This window comes from Parasteatoda tepidariorum, chromosome 6 (genome assembly GCF_043381705.1).
Source record: "Parasteatoda tepidariorum isolate YZ-2023 chromosome 6, CAS_Ptep_4.0, whole genome shotgun sequence".
NCBI classification, from domain to species: domain Eukaryota; kingdom Metazoa; phylum Arthropoda; class Arachnida; order Araneae; family Theridiidae; genus Parasteatoda; species Parasteatoda tepidariorum.
The window spans coordinates 9,490,201-9,512,814 of record NC_092209.1 but is presented as its reverse complement, the minus strand read 5'-3'; the positions used below and the strand labels follow the sequence as shown (position 1 = coordinate 9,512,814).

Sequence of the window (22,614 nt, the reverse complement as noted above, 5' to 3'; positions counted from 1 at the left end):
AGTTTAAACCTGAAAAGTGGCACTAAAGACTATTTGCATGCATATTCAAACTTGTAAGGAAAGTATGTGACAAAACACATCGGTACATACACTTATGGGTAAATACACTACCTTTTATTTAAAAAAACAATTCATCAGTTTTTATCATTTTTAAAAAAATGCACTAAAGAGTACGAGATATTCTTTTTTCTAGACATTTGAAGTTAGAAACAATAAATATTTAGGATTAAAGCAATTGGGGAAAACAAACATTTGATTTATTTATTTTGCAGTGGCAGAAAGAACAAAAAGTTATAAAACCAATAAAAACATAATTTGTTCAAATATCGATTACATTTTTAAAATTCTCAAAAGCCATTTTAAAATGATACTTACAGTTTAAATTGTGTAGATGATTTTGAAAAATCTCTATAAATATAAGGATTGATAGTTTTCTTTTTAACAAAGCTCATTTGAATTCAGTTTATCAAGTTATCATAATCTAGCGATTGATAGATTTTTATCCAGGCAAATTTAAATTCAGTTTATCAATTAATCCTTAATGTATATGATTATTTGGTTCGCTTAAAAAATCAACTTCCTCGCATAAATTGCCTTTAAAGTAATAAATGATGTTAGTATTTTGAATTTAAATTCTTTAAAGAGACAAATGCTTGGCATTTTACTGAAGAAAAAAGAAACAGCGGAGAAAAAATTTGATCTGAAAGAAATAGTCAGCATAAATATCGTTAAAGCTTTTTGAATGTGTCAAAAGAATTTCAAAAGATAAAAAGCTCTTCGCAAAAAAACAGACACGTTTCATCACTTTTGGTTTAGCTTAAAAAAAATCTGTATTTACCACATTCCTTAAATTCAACCAAAATAAAACGAATTATTTATTTTTATATTTTTGTAAGTTTCTGTCCTTGGTTTGGTAAAAGTTCTTTAAGATACTGCTTTTGATTGGATTTTTTCCCTGTCTTAAGCACGCTAAAGTTAGTTTAATTATTAAGATTTTAGATTCTTTCGAAACTTGTTCGTTTAAAATATCATAATATTCAAATGTGTAACAAATTAATTTCAATGAATTGTAACTCGTTTGATGTTTGGTATTTTATTTCTATTCAATGGAAATAAATTAATCATTTTTAACTTTTTTTATAGACGTTTACAAGTGGAAAAAAACGAGCAAAAAACATATAAATGAATATACTTAAAACAAATATTGCAGTTTTGTTGCTGTTGGAAAAGTACTATATTATTTCCACAGATTCAGTACCATTGATATCAGTATTAGTACCACATTTAGCAGCAAAAGTACTTGATATATGTGTTGCTAACATACTAGTTTTATATAAGTTGCAAATATCTGTACTTGAATAGCATATAACTATAGTAAATGCTACAATAATTTACAATTTTTATTGCGTGGGATCAAATGAGGTAACTTTTTTAGTGGTAGCAACATTTTTTTTCAAAATATAAATAATTTTTTTAAAGATTTACCGGACTCTTATTTTGCACAGACTTTACTTACTTTATTTACAAAAATTGGGCACCTGGGCCACTTAGCGGCCCCTATCCCATACATCTAGAAATTTACAGAAAATTTATGGCAATAACATTTTGAATTTAGCAGTCGATGTGGTAGCTAATAGAAAAACAAGCACTTTGCTTGAGTAAATATAACATTTAAATATCTGATTCATCGAATCTAAGTAGACATCTATAAATATAAACATCATTTGACATATATATACATAAGTTGAAATAAGTAAATATTAACATAAATTGATTATTTTGCACACACGAAGAAAGTGCCTTTATTAAAAAAGACGTGGTAGCAGGCCTTAATCATAAATTAAGTTGAAATTTTTTTCAGTTAGCTACTATTTTCGTTGAAAGAAAATGCAACAGCTATTTAATTTCAGAACAAGACGTATATCACATGATAAGTAATTTTATATAATTAATAAATTTGGCTGTAAGGAATACTAATCTTTACAAATGTAAGTGCCAAGAATAAAAGAATCGAATTACTAGTTTTTAGCGTCTTGAAAAGAGACTTGTTCCAAAAAGGTAACATCGGCATTTAATCGATGACATGCCAGACTCGTATTTTGCGCTAACGGTAAAAGTGCCTTTATGAAAAATGTAGTTGGATCACACTGTATCAATATTTTATTGAACTAACAACCACTTTAATTTTAAAAACGTAACAATTGCAATAAGAACAATTAGAACAGGATATATATCACAAAATATATAATTTTATATTATTAATATGTTCTGATTAATAGGAATATTCATCTTTCCTAACTGTAATGGCCAAGATCTGAATCTAGCCAACAAAGATTTTACAAGCTCTTCTTTAATTGTTAAATAAATTTAATTTACATGTTCAGAATTCAGCTGATTGTTTCTCAGAATTACCTTTTCGCTAACCCATGAATGAATTAAATTGGTTATGGTATATCATGTTATCTATTAGCTTTTCGATGGTTCTCTCCTTTTTTTTATCTTTTTTTTTTTTATCATCGCAATAATTTCCTGCGGATTCTTAAGAAGTAAAAAGGAGGAATCTTCCTTTTATGTATGTCCTAGACATTTCCAGTAAGGAAACGGCGCTATCTCATAAATTTTAAGCTTGCATTAAAAATGGCCATAATTACCCCATTTTAGTAATAAAAAAGGGAGGCAATTATAGCCAGATGCTTTTAAATAACATTGTTTAATATTGAGAGAAAATAACAGTTAAAAATATAAATATGGGCTTAGTTATACACCACTTTGCCCTAACCGTCAAAATTTTCTTTGAGTATTGAAATTACTTTAAATTATTTTGTGCCAAAACTGCTTATTAAAAATTTGTAGTTATTTAGAATTACTTTAAACATGACTCAATGTTTTTAATAAAATATCCATATTTTTATTAAAATAAATAAATATAAAATATCCTCAGTGGTAGACGGATCGTGGGTTAAATTCCGTGGTGGAAGGTTAGTTAGTCAAGCTACCCATGGAAGTTTTTCGCGGTTTTTCCCTCCGTGAAACGCAAATGCGGGTTAGTTCCATCGAAAAGTTCTCCACGAAAGCAATTTTCTCCCAATACTTGATCCAAGAGTTCCCTTGTTTTTTGGATTGGGTTCAAAATTACAAGTTTATGGAGTTGAACATTGGTAGTTGTAAACCAAAATTGGGTCTGCCATTCAACGACGATTATTACACTGAAGAGGCAAAAAAACAGGTATACCTGCCTAATATCGTGTAGGGTACCCGCGAGTACGCAGAAGCGCCGCAACACGACGTGGCATGGATTCGATCAATGTGTGAAGTAGTGCTGGAGATAATTGACACCATGAATCCTGCAGGGCTGTCCATAAACNCGTATTTTGCGCTAATGGTAAAAGTGCCTTTATGAAAAATGTAGCTGGATCACACTGTATCAATATTTTATTGAACTAACAACCACTTTAATTTAAAAACGTAAAAATTGCAATAAGAACAATTAGAACAGGCACAAATATCACAAAATATATAATTTTATATTATTAATATGTTCTGATTAATAGGAATATTCATCTTTCCTAACTGTAATGGCCAAGATCTGAATCTAGCCAACAAAGATCCTGTTCCTGTTCTTCTTTAATTGTTAAATAAATTTAATTTACATGCTCAGAATTCAGCTGATTGGCTCTCAGAATTACCTTTTCGCTAACCCATGAATGAATTAAATTGGTTTTGGTATTGGTTATCTATTAGCTTTTCTTTTCGATGGTTCTCTTTTCTTTTTTTTTTATCATCGCAATAATTTCCTGCTGGTTCTTAAGAAGTAAAAAGAAGGAATCTTCCTTTTATGTATGTCCTAGATATTTCCAGTAAGGAAACGGCGCTATCTCATAAATTTTAAGCTTGCATTAAAAATGGTCATAATTACCCCACTTTACTAATGAAAAAAAAGGAGGTAATTATAGCCAGATGCTTTTAAATAACATTGTTTAATATCGAGAGAAAATAACAGTTAAAAATATAAATATGAGCTTAGTTATACACTACTTTGCCCTAACCGTCAAAATTTTCCTTGAGTACTGAAATCACTTTAAATTAACTTGCGCCAAAACTGCTTATTAAAAATTTGTAGTCATTTAGAATTACTTTAAACATGACTCAATGTTTATAATAATATATCCATATTTTTATTGAAATAAATAAATATAAAATATCCTCAGTGGTAGACGAATCGTGGGTTAAATTCCGTGGTGGAAGGTTAGTTAGTCAAGCTACCCGTGGAAGTTTTTCGTGGATTTCCCCTCCGTGAAACGCAAATGCGGGTTAGTTCCATCGAAAAGTCCTCCACGAAAGCAAATTTCTCCCAATACTTGATCCAAGAGTTCCCTTGTTTTTTGGATTGGGTTCAAAATTACAAGGATACGGAGTTGAACATTGGTACATAGTTGTAAACCAAAATTGGGTCTGTCATTTAACGACGATTATTATAATTGAGGGGATTTGAAAAAAGTAAGGTAAGTCTTTAATTTCATTGTGTAAAAAAGGAACATTACCTGTAGTAGAGGGTGTGCATAAAATTCATTCAGGAAGTCCATTACAGTGTCTGACCTTAACGTCGTACTGCAGACGACTACGTGCCTTTCATTCTGTGCCCGATGGCGGCTGTACGCGAAACCTAACTTCTGTCTCTCCATCCAAGTGTACGCAAGCTGTTCAAACTGGAAGATAAGAATAAACATTTTGTTGTTTTGGAATTCTACAAACATTAATAAAATTCAGTTTTACACCTGACTGATGTTTGTCAAATGGATGGTTGACTGAATGCAAAGAATAACAAGCTTTCTAAAACAGGAGGAGGAAATTTAGAAGACTTCCTGTGTATCCTTCTGCTTATGTTATGCTCACAAGATGATGTGTGAACAGGCTTAATATTCTAGGAAATTTTATTATTGTGATTTGTGTTTAAATTTTCGCGTAATTTTACCATTCATAGGAATTTTCTCTAATTTATACATTCTGACAGGCCGTGAGCCCCCAAAAAATTAACAAAATTAATGCCACAGCATAAATCAAGTGTAATGTTAGCATCTTTTGCGTGATAGCTCTTATTTGGCTTGATTTGCGTAAAATAGCACCGTTTCTTATTTCTTGGGTATCATCATAACAAATTTGAGGAGTGTTGTTGTTTGTTTCGTTTCATTTTTATACACTAAAGTTCGTACACAGATGTTTGCTTGTGAAATAATTTGTTGTTTGTTTCGTTAAAAGTTAGATTGAAAGAACGCGTTAAAACAAGAGGAAGTGGTAACCCGGAAGTCTTACGGCGAACTGTAACGTCTAACGCCAACTGCGCTTAGTTTTGCAAGCTCATCCGTCCATAGAAAAAATATAATTAACATTTTGCAGTTATATTAAGTCATACAGGTCAGAATTAATTCGTTTGTATGAGAGAAACACTTATTTTACGAAGAAAAAACGCGATTACACCTAAACACGATCAGTAGAATATTATTTTGTACTTAATGAATCATGATTAATAAAACATGGTCTGTAAAATTAACATGATTACTAAAATATTATTTTCAATCTCAAAAATCTAATAGACTTAACTGAACAGCATTATTTTATTTTATAAGATCAGTATTGAGATGGCTGAGAGCATATGTACTTGAGAAAGATTTGTTGTACATACGACTGCAAAGGATCAAATTATTTTTATAAAAGGGTGAAAATTATTTCAATTGTACTATTCCATATTTTTTGAAAGATTCTATTTTTATATATAAGTGGAAGCAAAATTTATGCTTTATTTTCGTATTTTGAAATAATAAATTTAATTTAAAATTATTTAGATATGTTAATAATGTAATATATGTGAATAATTTAAGTATTAATTTAAAGGCAACCTAGTCAGGCCATAGTGTGTGTGATTTTTGGTAAATTGAAAAATAATTCTGCCTACTACTATAAATCAATTGTTATCAAACTACCTCTAGGGAATATTATTTTCGGTGAGAGTAAAAGTTATCAGGTGTGTATTAGGATAAATTTTTTGCAATATAGGATATATTTTGCAATATAGTTTTGCAATATAGGATATATTTTGCTATATAGTTTTGCAATTTAGGATATATTTAGCAAGTTTCATCTGCCGTAATATATTATTAGTACTAGAAATAATTTAATTTTGGCATTTTGTCAATGCAAAGTGCCGTAAAAAGCTAAAATAAAATTTAAAAAACAGAAATATCCATAAATTTATACTTTATAACTTTTTCTTGTAGTCATTTTTAATATATTTTTGTAGTTTATAAATAATGATTTCTGGTTCAGACTAAGGCCTAAAAAAGTTGGCACTTATAGGAGAGGATTTGATTACCTGCGTGGGAAGCACAATTAAGGCGACGCAAATCATGACCACCATGAAAAGCTGCGATGGCCAGTTGTCAGGCTTGTAGTCGCCGTAGCCCACTGTCGAGAATGTCACGACCACAAAATACAAGCTCGCAAAAAGATTGACATGCTCTGCTCCTGCTCTCTGGAAATGTTGGAAGCCACACACACTGTAAAAATAAATAAACATTATTATTCTATATAATACAATATTCCATACAGTATATTATGTAATATAGAACAGAATAATTTTAAAAAGTATTCTTTATTAGATGATCTACATATATAAAAATAAATGTGTGTCAGTCTGTCCTTTATAGATTACATACCGACAATAAAGTAAATTAAACCAATAAAAGTAAATTACATATACCGACAGAAAGCTAAGAAACTTCGCATACAGATAGTTCAAAGCACGAGGAAGGTCACTGTCGACATTAGAACACTCTGCGACAAATCGTTCCTGCGGTATCAGTGAAAATCAAAATGGAATTTTCTGATTGGTTAAAAGTTAGCCATTGTTTTAAATTTTGCTATAAACGATTCAGTTTTCAAATATCTTGAAGATAACAAAGTGATATTTTATATCTTAAAGCTCTATTCATTTAGAAAAGTAAATTACATATACTTTAATATTTAATTATAATTCGATGCAAGTTTCCTTACGTCAGGTGAACACGAGCACGTAAAATCAACGAGAATAGGTTTCGTAATTATTGGTCGTATCACGGATTTAGTAGTCGTGATCGCAACGAACTATAGGGGGCATTGTTGTATGAGACGAATACCTGCGATTTCTGTATGAACAGTCATTCATTTACTCTAGAGACGTCTCTAATGTAGCGTGTAGCATTGTAACGGTCCTTCTTTATTGTGGCTAATTAAATTTAAAAAAAGAAAATATTATTGATATTCTTTCTTATGCAAACGAAAACAAAATGGTATCTCTTTTTTTTTTTTAGAGAAGGAACATCCAAAACACATCGGAAAAATATTTGTAGATAAACAGAAAAAAATATGTATATTCTTATAAGAGTGAAAATCTAATGCCCGAGAATTAGTTTTACTAAATTTAATGATATAACATAAGGCCTATTTAAACTTTACATTCCATAGTTTTAAGAGTCATATTACTTCAAAAATTAAAATGAACAGAAAGTATGCATAAGCCTCATAATTTTATGAAATTTAATTTTGTAAAAAAAGGTTTTGACAACAATTTTTAACAAGAAATTTCAAGTTTCAATAAAAATCATTATTTAATAACTATAAAACGTAAAATAAACAATGCTGACGAAAAAAAAAAAAAAGATTCTTTCTTGTCTCCATTCTTTAGTGCTTCGAAAATTCGTCTTTGGGATTTGCCAAAAACAAAACAAGATGCAATTTTATTTTTTCAGGAGCGAAATATTTTACCGAAAAAACGAAAATGTACCAATTCCCACAACATGAAACTTGCAACGTGCTTCTTGGTAAACGTACGTTTTGGAAATGTTATTTCATTTGGAATCTTATTTATCAGAGTTAATATGGCGATATGATTGTTTTGAATCTATGATAAACTCTATATCGGCCCATTGTCCACCGAAATCCGATAAACTACTTTGATTTTAAATAAAGTGTTTTATTTTATGATTTGTCGCAAAAATTTTAAGTGTAGATTGGCGGCACTTAAAAACCGTCAAGTCTGTACCTGCGGTGGCGTTAGTACGCAAGTACCGAATTTTAATTCCATATTTTCTGAATCATATTACTTCAAACATTAGAATGTACAAGAAGTGTACATAAACACATAATGTTATACCATTTAATTTTTCAAAAAAAGTATTTTGACAATAATTTTTATCAAAAAATTATTAACTAAAAAACGTTAAATAAAGAATTCTTAGGATAAAAAACGATTTTAAAAATTCTTTATATTGAAATAAAAACTTTCATATTGTTTCTTTTTTTTATTCTTATAGTTCTTAATCAGACGTAAAAATCCATTCTGTATAGAACTATCATCAAATAAGAAAAGAAAATAATTACAAGCAAATTTTTTATTATAAAAATCATAACACTCACTTGTTTTATAAATCCGCAGAATTCCAAATGAAATGTTCTTCGCTTGAAAATTTTATTTTCAAATAATATATGCATAGATTATCCCTTCATTACTTTTAGATAACATACCACACATCAAAATTTTATAATTGTAAGATCTCGATATGAATTTGAATCTGTATCTTAAAAACAGAATAGCTGAATTCTAGTTGAAATTATTCTTTCAAAACTAAAAAATACTTACCAACAATACGATAAAAAATAATTAATAATCAGCACAAATGAAACTATTTCAAGTAGTTCGGATGATTCTTTATTATTGCTTTCCGAATTATATAGATATAGAAATATATACTATTCTATAAAGAGGAAGAATATTCTATAACTATTACAGTTCTGTAAGTTCGGAATTCACTTTGTTCATTGGAATGACAAAAGCAATGATGCCTTCACTTTAATTTGTAATGAATTGAAGACAGAAAAAATTATTTTACCGTAATACACACATCTGAAACAGCAAGTGATCATGAAATTGAAAGTTATGTTATTGGTTATTGGTAATAGAAAAGTAAAAACTATTGAGATATTGTTCTTCAAATGCTTGGCGTGTTCTGCCTCAATGTTTGGCTTGTTTTGGTTAGTTTTTTCAAGAAGTTCTACCTTTTCCTTAGGTAAATTTTGCTTCGTATTTCCTGCTAAGAAAATGGCGTCCGTCATTGCCCGATATTTTCAGGCTCCCGCTAGAGGGCGTACTCGAGCGTTGCGATCGCGAATTGTGAAAACTGTTAAATAAAAATAAAGGCAAAGGCAAATTTTCTTCAAATTGCACGTCTTCAATGATTATTTAGATTTAGTATGCAATTTTAGGTTAGCACAATTAAATATAGTTTTTGTATGCTTCATTGCTGACAGTTGTCATTTGAAAACTATTAGATTGTTTATTATTACAAAGTTTTCGAATTCACATTCATTTTATTTCTTTCATTTAAAAAAATAGATTTTGGTTTTAAATTTATCATTTTTATATTTCTTATTTAATTTATTTCATTTTTATTGTCTTTTTTATTATTGAAAATAAGTATGTGAATTTTTGATTTAGCAAATTTGTGACCACTGTCAACTTTTACGTTTCTTTTTATTTCTGAGAGAGAATATTTGCAAAAATATGCAGCCTAAACGAATCGCTCTTAGTCGATCAACATCTCAGGCACGAAAAAAGAGAACTTTCCGTGTTTTAGAAACATCGGAGCAACGAGAAAAAAGACTTGAAACTAATCGAGAACACAATGCTTTTGCCCATTCCTTAGAAACGTTTGAGCAGCAGGAAAGAAGACTGTTAACAAATCAACTACGCACTACTCAAGCCCGTTTGTCGGAAACATCAGAGCAACGGAGAGCAAGAACTAAAACCGATCGAGAACGCACTACTCAAGCCCGTTCGTCGGAAACATCAGAGCAACGGGAAGCAAGAATGAAAATCAATCAAGAAAGCACTTCGCTATTCAGACACTGCCAATACTCTGATTTGAATCTCAGTGCATTTCACTATGATCCGACAACCAACTATAGTCTTCACCCAAATGCAATATCGGAAAATGGATCAATTATGTATGTTTTGTAGGGCTCTCAAATTAAAGAATGAAACAGCTGGAATTTTCTGTTCTGGAGGCAAATTGAAACTACCNGGCTCATTTTCCACCGAAATCCGATTGACTATTTTGATTTTAAATAAAGTGTTTTATTTTATGATTTGTCGCAAAAATTTTAAGTGTAGATTAGCGGCACTTAAAAACCGCCAAATCTGTAGCGGCGGTGGCGTTAGTACGCAAGCACCGAATTTTAATTCCATATTTTCTGAATCATATTACTTCAAACATTAGAATATACAAGAAGTATACATAAACACATAATGTTATACCATTTAATTTTTCAAAAAAAGTATTTTTCCAATAATTTTTATCAAAAAATTATTAAGTAACAAACGTTAAATAAAGAATTCTTAGGATAAAAAACGATTTTAAAAGTTCTTCATATTAAAAAAAAATTTTTCACATTGTTTCTTTTTTTTTATTCTCATAGTTCTTAATCAGACGTAAAAAAACATTCTGTAGAGAACTATCATCAAATAAGAAAAAAATAATTACAAGCAAATTTTTTATTATAAAAATCATGACACTCACCTGTTTTATAAATCCGCAGAATTCAAAATGAAATGTTCTTCGTTTGAAAATTTTATTTTCAAATAATATATGCATAGATTACATACCACATAACATACCACACATTAAAATTTTATAATTGTAAGATCTCGATATGAATTTGAATCTGTAGCTTAAAAACAGAATAGCTGAATTCTAGTTGAAGTTATTCCTTCAAAACAAAAAAAATAATTACCAAGAAAACGATACAAATTTATTAATAATCAGCCCAAATGAATCTATTTCAAGTGTATCGGATGATTCTTTATTGTTGTTTTACGAATTATATAGATACAGAAATATATACTATTCTATAAAGAAGAAGAATATTCAATAACTATTACAGTTCTGTAAGTTCTGAATTCACTTTATTCATTGGAATGACGAAAGCAATGTTGACTTCACTTTAATTTGTAATGAATTGAAGACAGAAAAAAATTATTTTACCGTAATACACACATCTGCAACAGCAAGTGATCATGAAATTGGAAGTTATGTTGTTGGCAATAGAAAGGTAAAAATTATTGAGAAATTGTTCCTCGAATGCTTGGCGTGTTCTGCCTCAATGTTTGGCATGTTCTGGTTAGTTTTTTCAAGAAGTTCTACATCTTCCTTAGGTAAATTTTGCTTCTTATCTGCTGCTAAGAAAATGCCGTCCGTCATTGTCAATGGTTTTGTGGGAACTAATGTCCGATATTTTCAGGCTCCCGCTAGAGGGCGTACTCGAGTGTTGAGATCGCGAATTGTGAAAACTGTTTAATAAAAATAAAGGCAAAGGCAAATTTCATTCAAATTGCACGTTTTCAATAATTATTTATATTTAGTATGCAATTTTAGGTTAGCACAATTAAATATAGTTTTTGTAGGTTTCATTGCGGACAGTTGTCATTTGAAAACTATTAGATTGTTTATGATTGCAAAGTTTTCGAATTCACATACATTTTATTTCTTTCATTTAAAAAAATAGATTTTGGTTTTAAATTTATCATTTTTCTCTTATTTAATTTATTTAATTTTTATTGTTTCTTTTTATTATTTAAAATAAGTATGTGAATTTTTGATTTAGCAAATTTGTGACCACTGTCAACTTTTACATTTCTTTTTATTTCTGAGAGAGAATATTTGCAAAAATATGCAGCCTGAACGAATCGCTCTTAGTCGATCAACATCTCAGGCATGCAAAAAGAGAACTTTCCGTGTTTTAGAAACATCGGAGCAACGGGAAAAAAGACTTGAAACTAATCGAGAACACAATGTCTTGGCTTAGCCCGTTCCTTAGAAACGTTTGAGCAACAGGAAAGAAGACTGTTAACAAATCAACTACGCACTACTCAAGCCCGTTCGTCGGAAACATCAGAGCAACAGGAAGCAAGAATGAAAATCAATCAAGAACGCACTTCACTATTCAGACACTGCCAATATTCTGATTTGAATCTCAGTGCATTTCAGTATGATCCGACAACCAACTATAGTCTTCACCCAAGCGTCATTATCGGAAAAATGGATCGATTATGCATGTTTTGTAGGGCTATCAAATTTAAGAATGAAACAGTCGGAATTTTCTGTTCTGGAGACAAATTGAAACTACCAGATTTAACGTCGCCTGCCGAGTCATTATCAACGTTCTTATCAGGTCAAACAAATCAATCGAAACATTTTTTGGCGAAAATATGCCGGTACAATTCGTGTTTCCAAATGACTTCGTTCGGTACTACAAGTATCGGTGCGCATATGGGCAGCCAGAGTTATTTATTCACGTACATTCACGTGCAATCCTGCTTGAGCTGGAATTAAAGAGCTTTTGTAACCTAGGCAAACATCATGGAATCTTCGTGATATTAGCGCACGTGAGTTAAACAAATATTAAGCTCTATACTTGGTTTCTTTGCGAAGCGTCATGTTTTTGGAGAGACACAGTGTCTGATGTATTCTATTGAATGGCAAAAAAGAGGATTGCCACATTATTTGGCTCATTGAAAAAATTACTCCATGCATATTGGTCAGCTCATATCAGCAGAAATACCTGATATCGCCATTGATCCAGACTTATTTCAGATCATCATCCAAAATATGTTTCATGGTCTGTGTGCATCCCCATTCATGTCTGTTTGAAAATGCACTAACGATATCCTAGAGAATTAATTGCTGCGACTATCACTGGTTTTTCACCATTAAATAAAATTCTCATATATATATATGTTATGAATGTCGATTATTAGATCTTTAGAAGAGAATTTTGAAAAAAATGCTACTTATTCATTAAACCCGTATAGAAAATGTTATTGCTATAAATTTTTGAAAGTAAAAAAAAATTAATAACTTTTCACTACCAGTTTAAAAGTTCAAAATATTTTATTAGATAAATAAAAATAATCATTTAAAAATTACTCTTTTTGCAATCGGCTCAGGGTACATTTAATAAATGCGGAAAAGATCTGCATATGTCTTTAATATAGCTTTTGGGCGAGAAAGTATTTCTTATAGTTAATTAAAAAGAAGGTCCGTTGATTGATTACCTAACTTTAGTTCAATGAGGTAGACATTTTTATCAGTGAGTAGTAAAGAGTTTCAAATATAAATTATTTTTCTTCTCTACAGTTTAAAAAAAAAAAATTTTTGGCGAATCCTCAGCAGTTGGCATCCCTGGAGTAACGTCTTGAAACAAAAAACGGCTTATACATAAGTAAAGATTGAACAAGCAGGCCTGCCAAATATTACCCTTCTTGCAAAATATTTTATAAAGTGGTAGTCATTTAATTACCCAAGCTTTCAGAATTTTTGATTCTTTGACTAGCATTTTAAAAGCCTCACCACGAGCGAGCTGGAACAAAGTCATTAAAATACGACTTCTCAGAATTCCATTTCTCAAACCAATTTTACTCAAGTTTTGCTTTCGTTGAAATGATGTAAGAAACGGAATACCTTACAACTCAAAAGATTTTTATCTATTATTAAATTAAATAATAAAAAATAATTAGTATTTATTAAAAGTTACTTTATGCCTGGAATTATTTTAGGTATGTGAACATTATAATTGTGCACCAATACAGGGATGCCAATCGCTCCGCTTTCTAAAAAGGCTTTAATAAACTTGTCCACTAGTTAAAAGTGTCACTCCGAGATAACAGTATAAAGTGGCATTTCATATGATACTTTGAATCATTTATAAGTAGTAAACGAAAAATACTAAACTAAAAATAGCTTATTTATGCTACCACTAAAAAATAATTTTCTACAAAGCGGAGCTGACTAACTGAACTGATACGGAGGTATCTAACCCCCGGGGGTTATCTTTTCCTTCAACGGAATTAAGACAGGAATTCCCTTGTCTTCTGGTTTGGGTTCAAAATTACAAGGTAACGGAGTTGAACATTAGTAGTAGTAAACCCTAAAATTGGGTCGGCTGTTCAACGATGGTTAAATTGAGGGGGTATGAAAAAGGGGGGATTCTCGTGCGAACGACTATGTGTAAATGAACTCTGCGAGATCGGAATCTGTGAAATATATGAAAATATGCAATAAATTTAAATAAGGGCATAGGTTAAAATTGAAAATATTTTGAATGTTTTAATACAAAATGATGTCCTTACCTGGTGAAAATGAGGCAAAGCAGAGTGGCTGAAAGTATCATGAGACGATGTGATAATGCTGACTGAGAACGCTGCATGGCACGATGAAGATCATGCTGTAAATACATCATCAAATAAATTATCTAATTCCTCATCATAACAATATTCCATGTGATTAAAAAAAAACTGTCTCTCACGAACCAATGAGGCTAGTTTATTTACGCTACTTTCCACACAAGAAAAAAAATGCAAGTAATAGAGTGGCATTCATTGGACGTGTCCTTTTAAGACCTGATACAACGCTAAGTACTAATCTTTTCTTGTATAAATGGCTCAAAACGTAAAAAAGTGCTAAGGAAGTTATTCTGTTATAAACATCAATCTAAGAATGCGCGCTAGCATATATTATTAACAATTAGATGAAATTTTATGTTCGTAATGGGTAGTTTTAACCTTAAAATGGCAGCTATATTAGAGAAAAAAGTTTATACTCAGTTTAAACTTGTTTTAAAATGAAAATATTACTGTTACTGTGAATGACGAAATCAAGAGAATGTCTACTTTCACCGGTGATTATTAACAATCTTATTAACAATCTACTTTGGAGAATGTCCGAAATATTTGTTATATCCGAATTAATATTAGATATTATTATATTTATTCGAATATTTTAATATCTGCTAAGGATAGATTAAGAGAAACATCAGTGTTCGGAGTACCGGTTAAATGTATACCGGCCAGTGTTACAGAACCTTAAACAAAGTTATGTAGGGCATATCGGGCAAATGTATAACGGGCATTGGCACTTAACCCTTTGACGGTTATGAACGAGTTCAGCTCGCAATCGAATCGTACTTCATAATGCGCGCAAGCGAGTTCCGCTCGGGAGCAAAATTTCGCCCGTAATGGTTAGTAACGAGCACTACTCGCGTAGTGGAATATCTCCGCAATGCGCGCTGACGAGCTGAGCTCGTTCGACATTATTATTCTGCATTGACTATGTTAAAAACGAATCCTACTCTTGAGACATAGTTTAGTTTCGCTGCCTGCAGAAGGCAGTTCGGGTTCCATGAATTTTTTTTTTCATAATGAAGGAGAAATTATTTTTTTTACCTTGTTCTTTTTATGCGTATTTTGGTGCGTTTTTTAGGGTGCTTGTGAAGTAAAATGGGTGAAAAGCGAAAGTTAGATAATTATGATGATGATTGTGATGCAGAAAGCCTATCAAGTTGTTAAGTTTTGAGTCTGATGTAGACTTTGTTCAGAGTATTTAGGTAATAACAGTATTTAAATGTTTCATAAAGTTTTACATTAGTTGTATTTATGTAGTCCTTTCAATTTAATATTTGTCTTATATTTATAATTAACTACTATATATATAATCTATATATATATTTCTCTTACACGGCACCAAAAAAAAGCCTCATTACAACTCCCCGAATGGCAACGTTAGAAAATTGACCAATGATTGCTGCTAAAAATGTCACATGGCAAATGTCAGATGAGGTGGCTCAACATATAGCTCTTTTAAAAACGGAAACAATAACCAGAGTGAGCATTATCAGGTTGTTCAAATCAGATTCATGCCCTGAAAACATGATAATATTTAATTTAAACTCAATTAGGAATTAATTAGGCTGGCCTTCTCCATGACTATAAATAAGTCACAAGGTCAGACTTTTGAGAAAATCAGTTTAGTATTGACTAAACAAGTTTTTAGTCATGGACAACTTTATGTTGGCCTGTCAAGAGTTAAGTCATTTGACAGCCTTTCAGTAATTGCTCCAAGATGCCAAATCTATAATTGTGTTTTCAAAGAAATTCTAAATGCTTAGTGTTAATTTCTTAGAGCTTTGCAGAAAAAAATGTTTTTTGGAAAAAATTTAATTGAAACTTCTATTGGCAGTAGGCAAGGGGAACTGCCAAAATCAAAACTCCCCGATTAGAAATGCAGCATGGCGACCTCCACGTGGTATTTCTCGGGTAATGCTAACAGCCATGCATTTTAATTTATTGTATGTAAAACATCCTTATTTTGTTCTAAAATGTTATGTACTTTATCACAAATGTTAATTAATATAGAAATTGATTTCAATAATGCTGATCACCAAAAAATATTTCATTTGGCGATAAAACAAATTTTTGTGTTCTTGAAAATGAAAGACTTTTTGAGGGTTATTATCTCACAAGGAAAAGTTAGGGTTTAAAGTTTATATTTTTAAATAATAAAATTTTTTTCTAAAACTTTCAGAATTTCTAGCATTAACTAATTTATTATACACATTTAGTTGAATTTAGGTGAGTAACTGCAATATTTGATAATTTATTTTGCTAATATGTTTCTCATTTAGCTAATGTTTTGATTTTTTCACCATGTACAATCTAAATAGCTAATATACTTTTTTAAAAGCCAATAAGAACATTGATAGAATTCTTCTACATAAATACAATAGTATGTCTTTGATGATAAAATACTATGACTTTGATGATAATATACTATGTCTTTGTGCTAGAACATTGCGTTCAATGGCGAGCGAGCGCAGCGAGCCATGGTTCACGGCGCAACCACATAGGATTGCGTAGCAATTCTCGGGAGTTGGCGAGCGTTAGCGAGCAGGGGGCAGAGCCTCCTAGTTTATTATAATCATTTATAATTTACTAATAATAATTATTATTTTAAAGTACGTAAAAACTGTTATTTATGTACTACAAATACTTTAAGAAATTTTTAAAACGCGTGAGGCGAGCTGTCTACGGCACCGCTTTGTAAAATAGTATTTTCTAGAGGTAGCGAAATTCAAGTTACTTAAAGTTCAGTATTTTTTCTTTTAAGTAATTTTTTCACCACTAAATATCAAAAATTATAAGTATCATATAAAATGCAACGTTAAAGCAACAATCTACTGGTTACTCAATTAAAAAGTAAGCGTAACTGTCCTTCTCCATCTAATTTTACTACATAATTTGCTACCACTTTATTTTAACAATTCCAGAAAGAGGAGCAGCTAGCCTCGCCGGAGAAGGGTGACATTTTCGGAAGTACGGCGGGATAAAACAGCTGCCACTTTCGACTACTGTTTGCTCGTATTACTGCATGAATAAATGAAACGAAAACTGCTTATTTCCCTGACCGTCAAAGGGTTAACTAGAACCAGTACATATTTCGGACTCTTACCAATGCGACTATGTGTTTGTCAACATTCACCGGTGGAAGTCAACAATCACCGATTTCGTTCATTCACAGTAACATTATGCACGTATTTGGTTTATAAGTAACAAGTACGATCGTGCTTGTTGGGTCTTAAAGGGTTGTGGTGGAAAGAACGTGTGATTGCATAAACAGGACAGGAAATCAGTACCCTGAATAGCTGTCTTTATCAGCAAACTGGCGGTGTGCAGCCTTTTCTGGAACCGCAGTCCATAGTACATGCATTTTTAATACTTCATCTGCAGTCGTGAATTGTGACTAGTGGTGTGAAGGGCTGTCTTAACACATTGCTGACCGGCAACTTTTCTGAAAACTACCCCCATGTGCCCGGAAATTGTTCTGAGAGCGAATGTGGAGCTAAAACAATATAAATAAACTTAGAAAACTTTTAATTTTCAATGCCGTATGATAAAAACCATAACAATCACCTACGGGTAATGGTACACCATGACATACCTGCCAACTCTTCCGGATTTTCCGGAAGATTTTATTTTCATATTTAAAGTGGTAGTAAATATATACTATTTTTTCTTTTATAAACTTAATTTTTTAATGATTTTGATCACCACTATTCTTACAAAAATCAAGCACATAAATTAATATGCGTTACTATCATGGTTGTCAACTTAAGGTTTCTCAAATACAACGTATTTGTTTGCTTAAAATTGAATTTTCAATTCCATTTTAATACCACTGGGAAAAATGATAATGCAAAGGATTAAAAGTTGGCAGGTATGCCATGAGTTTTGCAAATATATCCGGTTTCGTAAATTTATAATAAATTGGTATAGAATTAAATAGTAAAACTTAAAAAATAAGGAAATTACGCCCACTTTTTAAGATAGTCAGTACGAGATCACTGCTAACATGATTACTATGACTCGTAACCGGTCACCAACGCTTGGCCACGAAAACAAGAATTTACTCGTGACCGGTCAGCAATGTGTTAATTGCATGCAAGTCCCCCGGGCATAGAAATGTTATAATATGTCACATTGTTTGAAACCGAATTAAAAAATTACATAGACATAAAATAATTTAGCAAATTTAAACACATTTTGATAACCTCTAAAATTCAATGTATATAAGATAAAGCATAAATTATGCATAATTTTCAAAAGAAAGATTAAGATGGTAATCAGTTGCAATCTTTGAATAATAACATAATTTTGAAAACCATGGAAATTAATTAATTTTAAAAAAAGCATAAAGGTATAACAAAAGAAAAAGATCGAAATGTATGAATCATTTTGCCTTACTTAGCAGTTATTAAAACATCTTTCAATGCACATCCAGTTTAAAAGTTGTTGTCCCAGAGTACTGTGTAATTCTAAACTCCTTCGATTTTTATTTTATTTAACTTATCTTAAATTCTAAACAGAGTTGATGGTGGTCGAGCATTTTTAGAGACATTATGGCTTAATATAAAACTTACTCACATTAATTTATTTTACATCGATATTATTAAAGGAACGTAATGATATGTCAGCATTTGCAGGAAGAGAGAGTTGAATACCTAAACCCTTCATCACAATGTAGAAAAATAAGATTTTGGGTCAAACTACTTAATTTATTGGTGTGTGTTATGATAATCAATTACTATTCGTAGAAAAAAAAAATTCATACTTTATGCGAAAGACTTTATATATTTTTAAAAATATGTATAAGTCAGTTTTGGTTACATTCAGTTTTCTTTAATACAATTTATGAATTCTTTTATTATTTAAAGAAAGGCACTTTTCTAAGAAAATGTTTCAAACAGATAAAGTATGTGTTAGCAAGTCTTTCAGCAACCCTCGACAGACGGGCTTGATGTAGGATTGGTCACTAGATGCTCAGGACTGTACACGCGTCCTCTGGGTGACGACTGTGTGGCTTCCGCGTCCGATGGGCCTGGGTTCTGACGACCATGACGGATGTGAAGGGGAGAAGCAACGCAATGGCCGCGAAAAGTCGTAAACGCGCTTCGTGAGTCGGCTGGCCACCTGCGGTGACCAAACAGATAAAGTATGGTGACTTAACTTTTTTTCATTTTGGAAATCTCTCTTAACAAAACAAAGACATTCGTATTAATAAGTTACGGATGCCAGGTATGAGTCATCTTTATTTATTTAATTATTCAATGGTAACTACCACCATGCCTTATATTGCAGCAAATTATACATATTTAATGTAAAAACCATTTTTAAAAAAAAAAATACTTTCAAATAAAACTGCAAGAACAATACTAGAACAGTTGCTAATTTTGGTTTCTTTCAATAGATTTTTACTATTTATTAATCACCACTTTTTATATGTTTTGTCGCCAGCAGCATCCCTGATAAAAATATATTAATAATGCCAAAATACATATTTACATTAACACCTTGCCATGTCTTTTTATAAAAATAATTTTTATATCACTTCGGTAATGTGATAATAAAATTGTTTGTTCACGAGCTTTCTGTCACCAATTGTGTATAATCTTCCTTTTATACACATCTCTCTATCTTCCATAACATCCATTCCAATGTAAAGAGATAAGCTTTCTTTTCACTCCTTCCCTTCTATTGAGGTTCTTTTAAAAGACATTCCTTATTGATCTGACATTCAGGATTAGTATCACTTGTGTTATAGAGTGGAAATGCGATTCAGATGACGTTTGCCGAACGGAAAAGGAAATTATCGCCATTTTCTATCCACTTCAACACAGTTTGGCGATAAATGATGATTTCTTTCCATTAATGATAAGATTTATGATTTGCTCTTTTATTTTGTAGTATTGAAAAATAGTTTTAATAAAAAAGCAATGAATTTAACTCGTAACGTGAAGAGCAATGCAACGAAAATAATTTTTCAGTAATGATATCTCGATAAATGTTTAATTTAGTGTAAAAGTGATTGATATAATTTTAACCACAGCCTGAAATCGATTTACTAAGTTCGATTTTAAAAATATATTATGCTGCAAACTTATATAATTTATATCACAGAATCGATTTTTCACAAGGCGTCCATCTATAACTACATGCACATTTTACAATTTCTGTCTGTAAATCTTCTTGTCTGCTAACTTTTGCTTTTACAGAAAAATTATTTTCCAAAGTGGTAGTAAGTTGCCGAATCTTAATGCCAACTGTTCCGCTGTCGCCAAATTAATCAGAAAAGTGGTACAGAAATAAAAATTTCAGCTAACGTTTTACAAGTATCACCACTACCTCATAAGAAGAAAACTGACGTTTTATGCATTTAGTTAAATTATTTAAAGGCAATGGTTGGCAAAATAGTTTTAAATCAAATTTTCTAAACTGAAAAATAGTGCATTAAGACATAAACGATGCTACCATAAAGAGCACACAAAAATATTTTCTTTCTCCACAAAGCTGGGTAAATTGGCATCTCTGGTAAAACCACCAGCGCATGATCATCATTCATTTGTTCAGAGATGACTGACGAATTATCTTGAAATCATCTTCAAATAGGATAAATAAATTCGCCGGTATGTAATAGAGATAAAATTTAGGAACACAGTTCTTGCAACCCATGATTTGAAATGCTGTGGCGTTTAACGGATTCAATCCAAGAAAGAAAAAGCATTTAACTAATGGGTAAACAGTGACCGAAATGAAACTATCACAACTTTTACCTTCTTATGTTTTTTTCAAAGAAAAATTCTAGACATAAATATAAAAAAAAGAATGATGAGAAAACTTCACATGCATTGTTCTTATAAACATATCATTCCTTTTTTAAATTAAGTGGTTAATTTCTTGTGTTGTCTTACACTAAGATAAAAAAAAAATCATAATTCTATAAATGAAAAATAAATATTTTAGATTTGTATTGCTAACATGTCACAGTGAGCTAACAAATTTTGTTTCGCCATATTTTAAAAATAAACAAACTGAGAATGAAGTAATTTTGTGGCCAGTTTTTGTGTTTTTGAAAGGACTACGAAAAGTTCCTTACCAAATATGATAAGTTTTAGTGGTTTAATCTTATTTTAATTTTTGGAGGATAAAATCACACGCAATTAATTAATTTGATTTAATTGAAGTAACTTTATTGAATTGATTTATTTGATTTCACTATGAAATCTTCCTTAAAGTTATATCTTTAATTAAACCTATTGTTGGAGTGGTTTGTTACTCCTCTGAATACATTAAATTGACAGAATTAAGTTTCGGTCGTGTGTTGGCAACAGATATTTTATTTTCAGATAACGTAAGTGACGTCATCCGTGCATATGATTATGGAATCTGTATATAAGGCATGCATTGTTGTAAGCATATGTTCTTGTCTTGTCTCTTCACTATGTCACGTCACTGTGTTGTTGTTTCCGGTGATGTATCAACATTTTTGTTAAGATGTATTTATGTTTAATATCTTCAGTTGTACGCTGTATCGAGATGGTACTGTATGAAATAAAAAAATGTTTAAATCTTCAAGTTTCTTCATATGAGTTAACACTTTCACTCACTACTGTGCTGCTCCGCTAACGCATCAACACCTATACACTAAATAAATGCAATGAAAGCAATGTATTAAAAAATATGTTAGATTTGAATCCTTTTTTGTTTAAGAACATAATCTCGTTTTTATTCAAATGTCAACAGTCTCTTTAAGCTTAAACTGTAATTCATTCTTAACGTTTATAAACAAACTAGAGGACTGCGCCCCCTGCTCGCTAACGCTCGTCAAACCCCTGAGAGTTGCTACGCAATCTTATATGGTTTGCTTCGCAAACCAAGCTTGCTTCGCTCGCTACTAACTTAGGTACATTGCAAATGCGCAAAATTCTAAGAATTCAAAACAATCATTCAAATCCATATAACAACTTTTTTTTTAAATTACATCTTTTTCGTAAATACTAAGTCATTAAAATAAATTTGAATTCAAATAAAGACTCATTAACTGAGACTCCTTTTTCAATGAATAACTAATAACAATAATAAAACAAATAAATTCGTCATATAAATCAAAAATCGTCAAATAAATTCGTGAAAAAAAACGCTTTCAACAAAGTACTAAAATAGAGATCTATCGACAAAGACTACTCACTTCTGCCTAGCTTAATAGTATGAGATTGCCGCAGCTGAATTGTTATTTCAGTTTTCGTTTTTAAAAGTGCTATACGTTGAGTCACCTCAATCTAAATTTGCCATGTGACATTTTTACCCGCAATCATTGGTCGATTTTCTAGCGTTGCCATTCGGGGAGTTGTAATGAGGCT

At 31.0% G+C, this 22,614-nt stretch overlaps 1 protein-coding gene across 1 annotated transcript in view; it reads right to left on the bottom strand.

Annotated features, from left to right (window-relative positions):
- Window positions 1–22,614, bottom strand: part of LOC107451644 (potassium channel subfamily T member 2-like) — a 339,135-nt gene that overhangs the window by 75,492 nt on the left and 241,029 nt on the right. Inside the window, exons 10-12 of the mRNA XM_071181980.1 lie at window positions 14,216–14,310; window positions 6,368–6,551; window positions 4,542–4,706 (exon numbers count right to left, since the gene is read on the bottom strand). Coding sequence (XP_071038081.1) covers window positions 4,542–4,706; window positions 6,368–6,551; window positions 14,216–14,310 — 444 coding nt within the window. The remainder of the gene's footprint in view (window positions 1–4,541; window positions 4,707–6,367; window positions 6,552–14,215; window positions 14,311–22,614) is intronic.